The sequence below is a fragment of the Chiloscyllium plagiosum genome, chromosome 39 (genome assembly GCF_004010195.1).
Source record: "Chiloscyllium plagiosum isolate BGI_BamShark_2017 chromosome 39, ASM401019v2, whole genome shotgun sequence".
NCBI classification, from domain to species: Eukaryota; Metazoa; Chordata; class Chondrichthyes; order Orectolobiformes; family Hemiscylliidae; genus Chiloscyllium; species Chiloscyllium plagiosum.
This window is the reverse complement of record NC_057748.1, coordinates 13,544,866-13,554,248: the sequence shown is the minus strand read 5'-3', so window position 1 is coordinate 13,554,248 and position 9,383 is coordinate 13,544,866. Positions and strand designations below refer to the sequence as shown.

At 47.3% G+C, this 9,383-nt stretch overlaps 1 protein-coding gene across 2 annotated transcripts in view; it reads right to left on the bottom strand.

Annotated features, from left to right (window-relative positions):
* Window positions 1-8,415, bottom strand: part of LOC122542249 (cytochrome P450 2D17-like) — a 46,178-nt gene extending 37,763 nt beyond the window's left edge. Inside the window, exons 1-3 of one of the 2 annotated variants that reach the window (XM_043679790.1) lie at window positions 7,029-8,415; window positions 4,890-5,052; window positions 1,597-1,749 (exon numbers count right to left, since the gene is read on the bottom strand). In XM_043679790.1, the coding sequence (XP_043535725.1) occupies window positions 1,597-1,749; window positions 4,890-5,052; window positions 7,029-7,229 (517 nt within the window). In that variant the 5' untranslated portion in view covers window positions 7,230-8,415. The remainder of the gene's footprint in view (window positions 1-1,596; window positions 1,750-4,889; window positions 5,053-7,028) is intronic. The other variant, XM_043679789.1, reaches the window with a different exon arrangement.
* Window positions 8,416-9,383: the final 968 nt, after the last annotated feature.

The following is a 9,383-nucleotide window of genomic DNA, read 5'->3' as shown; positions in this document are numbered from 1 at the left end:
TGACCTCTCCGCCCCCACCCCACTCCGGCCTATCACCCTCACCTTGACCTCCCTCCACCTATCGCATTTCCAAAGCCCCTCACCCAATTCCCTCCTCCCTACCTTTTATCTTAGCCTGCTGGACACACTTTCCTCATTCCTGAAGAAGGGCTTATGCCCGAAACGTCAATTCTCCTGTTCCTTGGATGCTGCCTGACCTGCTGCGCTTTTCCAGCAACACATTTTCAGCTTTGAAATCCCGGGACACTATGGGGCAATTTAGCATGGCCAGTCTACCAAATGACTGATTTTGGATTTGTTCCCTTAATCCTGCAATTCATTATGAGCAGGATGTGACAAATCACAAAATTGTTGTGGTACAGAAGGAGGCCAATTGGCCCTTTCTGTCCGTACCAGCTCTTTAAACAAACATCGCAGAGTCATCCAGCACGGAAACAGACCCTTCGGCCCAACCAGTCCATGCTGACCATCATCCCAAACTAAACTTGTCCCACCTGCCTGCTCCTGACCCATATCCTTCCATACCCCTCCCATTCATTCCTGATGAAGGGCTTATGCCCGAAACGTCAACTCTCCTGCTCCTCGGATGCTGCCTGACCTGCTGTGTTTTTCCAGCAACACCCTCTCTACTTCCTCCAAACCTTTCCTATTCATGTACTGATCCAAATGTCTTTTAAATGTTGTAACTGTACCCGCATCTATCACTTCCTCTGGAAGTTAATTCCACACACCAACCACCCTCTGTGTAAAAAAGTGCCCTCATGTCTTTTTTTATATCTTTCTCCTCTCACCCTCGACTCAAAATGCTCCATTCCTAGGGAAAAGACACCTGCCATTCACCTCATCTATAACTTTTATGATTTTATAAACCTCTATAAGGTCACCCCTCAACCTCCTACACTCCAGTGAAAATAGTCCCAGTCTATCCAGCCTCTCCTTATAATTCAAACCCTCCTTTCCCGGCAACATCCTGGTAAGTCCCTTCTGAACCCTCTCCAGTTTAATAATATCCTTCCTATAACAGGGTGACCAGAACTGGACACAGTACTGGACAAACTGGACAAATATCTGTCGTTCGATTATCCGAATATCGGATTATCCAGCAGGATAGCAACGCCCCAATGCTCAGCTAAACGATGTCATCCGGCATTTGATTAACTGAACAAAATATTCCCCACCTGTGTCCTTTGGATAGTCGAGATTCCTCTGTACTCCACGAGAAGCCTCATTAACATCCAGTACAACCTCAACATGATGTCCCAAAGGTCTGAGCAATGAAGGCAAGCATGCTAAACTCCTTCTTAACCACCCTGTCTACATGTGACACATCTTCAAAGAATTATGTACTTGAATCTCTAGTGCCAGTCTCCTGCTTTATCCCCATTACTCTCGCAGACAAGTTCTATTGTGAAATCTTCATAAGTCTCTGTGAACCCCTCTGTTAACTTGACGTTCGGGGTCATTCACAGCCTAACTATAACAGTTGAGGGAAAGAAAATGCTCAGAGAGTAGTTCTCGGGGTAGTGGGGCTGTTTCACCTTGCTTTCAGCCCATGAGTTCCTGGGAATTTCGAACAATACCGTTGCACATTCTTACCTTCAGATTCTCTGAAAGCCGCAGCTAAGTAATGAGCCTCTTCCAATATTCTGTCCTCAAAGGCAAATTGCCCTAAACCAAAGTTTCTCAGGACAGTCAGGGCAAACCTACGTTGCTGTTTCCAGGACCTGTCGTATTGGGCCGTTAGAATACCTGAGAGAAAGGAGGAAACCGAAACGTTGAGTCAGAGTCTGTTTCTGACATCCGCATTTTCAGGTGTACAACAAAAAATGTGCAATGTTGAAGCAGTTTACCACTGGCTTCTCCTTGCCAAAAACATTTGAATAATTCGCTTATGTTCTGTAATCTCATATGACAGCAACAGTAAGGAGTGGTCCACAGCTTAACTGATGACATACTCCCCTCCAAGGGGAGGTGGTGGCCTTGAGGTATTATCACGAGACTATTAATCCGGAAACTCAGCTAATGTTCTGGGGACCTGGGTTCAAATCCTAAAATTTAAAAAAAATCTGGGGCCCACCTGTGGATCAGTGGTAGTGTCCCTCCCCTAGACCAGGAGGACTATGCTCAAGTCCCACCTACTCCAGAGATACGTAATAACATCTCTGAACAGGATCATTAGAAAAATAGGTTAAATAGAGTCATAGTCATAGAGATGTACAGTGTGGAAACAGACCCTTCGATCCAACCCGTCCATGCCGACCAAATATCCTAACCCAATCTAGTCCCACCTGCCAGCACCTGGTCCACATCCCTCCAAACCCTTCCTATTCATCTACCCATCCAAATGCCTCTTAAATGTTGCAATTGTACCAGCCTCCTCTGGGGTTAAGAATCAACTGATGACTGGGTGAAAACCCACCTGGCTCACTAATCCGCCCTCAGGGAATAAAGCGTCTCATCCTTACCCGCCTGTATGTGACTCCAGACCGACAGCAATGTGGTTGATTCTCAAATGGGCCAGTCTGTTCAAGGGACAGGCAAGAAATGCTGGTCAGCCAGCGATTAGAGTAATAGAGTCATAAAGACATCCAGCACGGAAACAATCCCTTCCGTCCATGCCGACCAGATATCCTTAATTAATCCAGTCCCATTTGCCAGCACTTGGCCCATATCCCTCTCAACCTTTCCTATTCATGTACCAGCCCAGGTGCCTTTTAAATGTTATAATTGTACCAGCCTCCACCACTTCCTCTAGTAGCTCATTCCATACACGTACCACCCTCTGCGTGAAAAAGTTGCCCCTTAGGTCCCTTTTATATCTTTCCCCTCTCACCCTAAACCTATGCCCTCTAGTTCTGGACTCCACCACCCCAGGGAAAAGACCTTGTCTATTTATCCTATCCTTGCCCCTCGTGATTTTATAAACCTCTATCAGGTCACCCCTCAGCTTCCGACGCTCCAGGGAAAATATTCCCACAAGAGAATAAAAGTAAATTAGGCATTCAAAGTTCCCGCTCTGGAAATTTGAGCAAGTGATCAATGCTTTGAAGTGTCAGTGCTGAAGGAATGTCCACGCTGACACAGGTGCCATCTTTCCAATGGCCTCATCTCGTCCTCTCGGAAGGATGTAAAGGACCCCTATATTTTGAAGAACAGTTGTGGTGTTCTCCAGAGGACCCTGAGCAGGTGGATTGGTTAGCCCAATTGGCTGGACAGCTGCCTCATAAGCCAGAGTGATGCCAACAGTGTGGGTTCAACTCCCACACTCGTTGAGGTTACCGTGACAATTTTAATCTGACCCCTTGTCTGAGATGTGGTGACCCTCAGGTTAAATTTGCCACAAGTTGTCCCTTTCTAATGAGAGAGCAGCTGTCTGGAATTATGCTGATGTTACCTGGCCAACACATTATCCCTTGAACCACATCATCTAATGGATTAAGCTGCTCATTAGTGCAAACCTGGGAGATCCTGTGGCACAGCAGGCAGTACTTCTAGGCCAGTGTCATATGATCCCTATAGTGTGGAAGCAGGCTCTTTGGCCCAGCATGTCCACACCACCCTCTGAAGAGCAACCTATTCCCCTACCCTATGTTTACCCCTGAGTAAGGCACCTAACCTACACATCCCTGAATACTATGGGCAATTTAACACGGCCAATTCAACTAATCTGCACATGTTTGGACTGTGGGAGGAAACCAGAGCACCCGGAGGAAACCCACGCAGATACAGGGAGAACGTGCAACAGACAGTCACCTGAGACTGGAATCAAACCCGGGTCCCTGGCGCTGGTGAGGTAGCAGTGCTAACCACTGAGCCATCCGAGCTCAAGGCTTGAAGTCCAGGACTCACTGGACATGGAAGGAGTGACTGCGATGTGGCTCAACAGACTGATAACCAGCCTGGAAATCCACCCCCCACCCCCACTATTCCCCACAGGAATGGCATGGCATGGTGTGGGCTCTGTTGTGAAGATCGACTAAAAGGAAAATAAATGACAATGTTGCTTACGGGAACTTGCTGGATAGAAATTGGTGTCGTTTGCCTACAGTCCAAAACTTCTTGACTGTAAAAGTATTTGAGACCACTAGGGGTGTGAAAGGCACTATATAAATGCAAGACTGCCTTCACTGTGGGTGGGATTCATAACTATCACCAGTCACCAACATGAGGGTAAATTATTTTTTCATATTCATTGATGGGATATGTGGCTGGGTCAGCATTTATTTCCCAGCTCTAATTGTCTGGAGGGTCGCTGAGATTCAGCCACATTGCTGTGGGTCTGGAGTCACATGTAGTCCAGACTAGGAAAGGATGGCATTTTCCTTCCCTGAAGGACAGCAGGGGTTTCCCAGAATTCCTATAGTATGGAAGCAGGGCATTCGGCCAATACACCGACATCCCCCCCCCCCCCCCCCCCCCCCTCACCCCCCGAAGAGCAGACTCAACCCTCTTCCCTATCCCTCTAACCCTGCATTTCCCATGGCTAATCCACCTCACCTGAATATCCCTAGGCAATTTAGCACGGCCAATGCACCTAACCCACACATTTTGGACTGTGGAAGAAAACCAGAGAGCCCAGAGGAAAGCCACACAGAGAACGTTCAAACTCCACAGAGATGGTTGTGCCTGAGGCTGGAATGAAACGCAAGTCCCTGATGCTGTGAGGCAACGGTGCTAACCATCGGACTTCCCATATTTGTGAACGAGATGGATTTTCCTGACTAAAATATTCCACATTTCTTTTCAATGAATTCAAAACCTCCACCTGTGATGGGTTAAATTTGAAACCGCCTGCCCCCCCACTCCCCGTCCTCAGAACATTTAACCTGGCAGTAGCCCCTGACAAACCACACTGCCAGACTCTTAACGAGATTCAGAGAAATTATTACCTTGACCTTTTGACAGAAGGTTATTGATAATCATATTTGGTCGCCCCGCGAATTCTCTGCCATGCTGGATCAGAGCCTCCTGGATGGTCTGAAAGCCGTTCAGAATAATGATGGGTATCCACAGGATATGTGTCGTAAAAATGTTTCCATATTTCCTGGAGAGCTGTTTAGGAAAAGGAAGAAATAATCAGTTCGGACTGCAGTTGGCAGTACTCTGACCACTGAGCCATGCAGTCAGGGAATGGTTAGCTCAGTTTCATAGAATCCCTACAGTTTGGAAACAGACCATTTGGCCCAACAAGTATACCGATCCTCCGAAGAGTAACCCACTCATGGCCCTACTCTATTAGTCTGCTTTCCCATGACTAATACAACTGACCTACACATCCCTGGACACTATGGGCAATTGAGCATGGTCAATTCGCCCTGACCTGCACATCTTTAGCTGGTGGGAGGAAGCCAGAGCACCTGGAAAAAAACCCATGTAAACACAGGAAAAGCTTTGCACAGACAGTCACCCGAGGCTGGGATTGGACCCAGGTCCCTGGCGCTGTAAGGCAGCAGTGCTAACCACTGACCTACCTTTGGCTGGAGGCCTACTTGGTGATGCTAACAGTGTGGGTTTGAATCCCGTACAGGCTGAGGGGAGTAATCTCCTTCTCAACTTCACCCCTCAACCGGGACATGGTCACCTTCAGCCACCGGTTATCTCCCTCCAATGGTCAACTTCACTATGACTCAGGGTTGACAAGTCTCACTAGGGCCTGAGTGTGTAAAAATCAATATGGACACTACAGGGAGGTATGGAGGGGGCACCACTCAGTCAGGGATGCCATCTTTTAGGGGTGCTGTTACATTAAAGTCCTTATTAGACAGAGAGTGGTAGGTGTCTCGAACGTGTTGACACAGGTAGTGGTGGAGGCAGATACGATCGGGATGTTTAAGGGACTTTGAGACACACACATGAACATGGTCAAAACGTTCAGTTCTGGAAAAGCACAGCCAGTCAGGCAGCATCCCAGGAGCAGGACAGTCGACGTTTCGAGCATAGGTCCTTCATCAGCACTTCATTCCTGATGAAGAGCATATGCTCGAAATGTCGGTTCTCCTGCTCCTCGGATGCTGCCTGACCGGCTGTGCTTTTCCGGCACTGAACGTTTTGACTCTGTCCTCCAGCATCTGCAGGCCTCCCTTTCTCCCATGCACATGAATATGTAAGGAATGGAGGGACGTGGGCCAAAGGGAGACGGAAGGGATTAGTTTAATTTGGTGTCATATTTGGCACAACACTGTGGGCTGAAGGACTCATCCCTGTTGGAAGATTTGAGCTACAAGGAGAGGTTGAACAGGCTGGGGCTGTTTTCCCTGGAGCGTCGGAGGCTGAGGGGTGACCTTACAGAGGTTTTGTAAAATCATGAGGGGCATGGATAGGACAAATAGACATGGTCTTTTCCCTGGGGTCTGGGAGTCCAGAACTAGAGGGCATAGGTTTAGGGTGAGAGGGGAAAGGTTTAAAAGGGATCTAAGGCACAGCTTTTTCACACAGAGGGTGGTACGTGTATGGAATGAGCTGCCAGAGGATGTGGTGGAGGCTGGTACAATTACAGCATTTAAATGTAGTAGACTCGCCAACTTTAAGGGTATTTAAATGGTCATTGGATAAACATATGGATGAAAATGGAATAGTTTGGGATAGATAGGCTTCAGATTGGTTTCACAGGTCGGTGCAACATCGAGGGCTGAAGGGCCTGTACTGCGCTGGAATGTTCTATGTTCTAAAAGGCATCTGGATGGGGAAATAAATAGGAAGGGTTTTGAGGGATATGGGCCAAATGTTGGCAAATAGGATTCGATTAATTTAGGATATCTGGCTGGCATGGACCGAAGGGTCTGTTTCCGTGCTGTACATCTCTATGACTCTATAACTCTTAACAGCCCTCTGTACAATTAGGGAAGTGTAAAAAAAACCTGCCTGGCCAATGACACCCATATCCTGTGAAGGAATCTTTAAAAATGTATGTGATCCTTTTTTGCAAGTGGACAGATGGTGCAGCCTTAATACCTAAACAAGTGGGGTGAGCTGAGTATAATTTCCAGTGAGTGACCAAGAAGAATGTTGTAATATAGAGGACTCATTACCTCAGCAGCCACGACTTGTGGAGCAGGCTGGTCACGGTGGAAGATGTTTCCATGAAAAGACCACGCAGAGGGCCCCGGAGGCAGATTGCTGTTCCTTCTCCCCCGGATCACCAGAGTTACCAGCAAGAAGACAGTCAGGAATATCAGGAATTCCTGGAGACTGAGCCAAGACGTCCTTCCAGAAACCTCCATGCTTTCCATTTGCCAACTTTCAAAATCTTGTCGGCTGCTTTACTGAAAACTCGCTGGGCTTCTGTTATGTTTGTGACGGAACTGGTCTTTTCAAAAGCTCGCTGTTTCCTTTTGCTTTCCAAAGTATTTTGATGCAATCAGTCAGGTTAGAGTCCAGTTTTCCAACTGCGCGTATTTATTGGTTACACTGCAAAGAGAGGCTTGGCTGGGAGATATATCAGCTTGCTTTTGTTTTCATGTGGAGGGGGCTGGGGAAGGATTACCACTACTCGTCAACAACTTCTGGCAGTGTTCCCAAAGGCTGCAACTTGAAAACACGTCCTTTGTCAGGCCCCTCGTTACCTCATAGAAGGGGCCTAACGTCTATTTTAGGCATCCAGCGACGTGAGGAGCTTTATCTGAAAAGCTTGTTTGGAATTTTGCTGTGCACAATCAGTCTGCACACAGCAAAGTCCCACAAGCAGATAATTTGTCTGTGGAGGTAAACACTGGCCAGACTGTGGTAGGTGGGGCACACTCACCTGCTGTTTTTGACAAAGAATGACCTCAAAATCCATAGTTAATTGAACGCAGCTCAAAAGGCAATGTACAGGGCATCCGTGGTAATACCCTTGGCACCTATACATTTGGGTTAAAGCCCTACACCAGGAATTGTCAGTTATAGAAGGTACATTGTAATGTGGTCAAACAGATTCATCGCCAAGCTGTGAATCTTTACCTGAAGGTGACCAACCTGCAAATGAGACATACTGGCCTTTCAAAACAGGAGTCCTGAAATTTAATATTCGCACATTGTTGATGTCTAGGTGTTTTCTTTCCCTCTTAGGAGAGGCAGGTACAGAAATCCCAATCCTTGGTGCCACCTCTGACCTATGGCCTCCTGCCCAGGCGCAGTGGCCCCATGGGACATCATGATTGAGGGTTACAAGAACATGTCGCTGGCCTTGAATAAGACTGGGAGAGATATATACTCCCTGCGAGTGGCCTTTCTACCTGTGGCCTTTCAAGGAGGTACTGTCCACCTGCCAAAATTAGCATCTTCCTCACTGCCCTTCACTGTATCTAAGTAATCAATGTGCATGGCATTGGCACCATGTAATCTCACTGGAACTGTTTAAAACACACCCAGATTCCTATGAACATAGTACCATGAAAGTATTCCAGCCCCTCAAGCCAGTCCAGTAGGAACAATGAATCCTTTGAGACAGTGATTTATACAATATATTTACTCATTATTGGAATATGGGAAATGCTGGCCAGGGTAGCATTTGTATCCTTAGAAATGTGGTGGAGATAGCATTCTTGAATCCATTTGGATGTAGTCACCTCTACGATGCTGTTAGGGAGGGAGCTCCAGCAATAGTTATGTCCCTTCTTCTGGTCACTCTCTCTAAAGGAAAAGTTTCTATCTACCCCTTGGAATCATTTTAACATTGCAAGCATGTCCATTAAATTATGCTTCAACCTTCTTGAGTGAGAATCAGCTGAGTTTATGCAATTTAAGTTTAAAGATTTTCATGGCGAGAGCGGTGACATTGAGTCGGACAACTTTATGGTTTGACCATACTGAACAGGTTGGGCCTTTATTCGGGTGGCACAATGGCTCAGTGGTTAGCACTGCTGCCTCACAGTGGCAGGGACCTGGGCTCGATGCCAGCCTCAGGTAACCGTCTGTGTGGAGTTTGCACATTCTCCTTGTGTCTGCGTGGGTTTCTGTGGGTGCTCTGGTTTCCTCACACAATGCAAAGATGTACAGGTTAGGTGGATTGGCCATGCTAAATTGCCCATAGTGTTCAGGGATGTGTAGGTTAGGTGCAGGAGTCAGGGATAAATGTCAGATAATAGGGTAAGGGGATGGGTCAGGGTGGCTTACTCTTTGGAGGGTCAGTGTGGGCCCATTGGGCCGAATGGCCTGTTTCCACACTGTAGGGATTCTATGATAAGCACATGAATATACCCTTCCTGAAAACACAGGCCAAGAGCCTTGGGCCCTTGCTCTTCAGCCTTGACGTACCCCGTGTCCCAAAAGCTGCATCGAATGACAGGTAATAAGGACAGGGGAGTCTCCTGGTCAGCCATCCAATAGCAAACCACGACCTTACCCATTTATGTAGGCCAGTCCAATGATGGGCACGTTAGGGTGAATTGCTAAACTGCCCACAG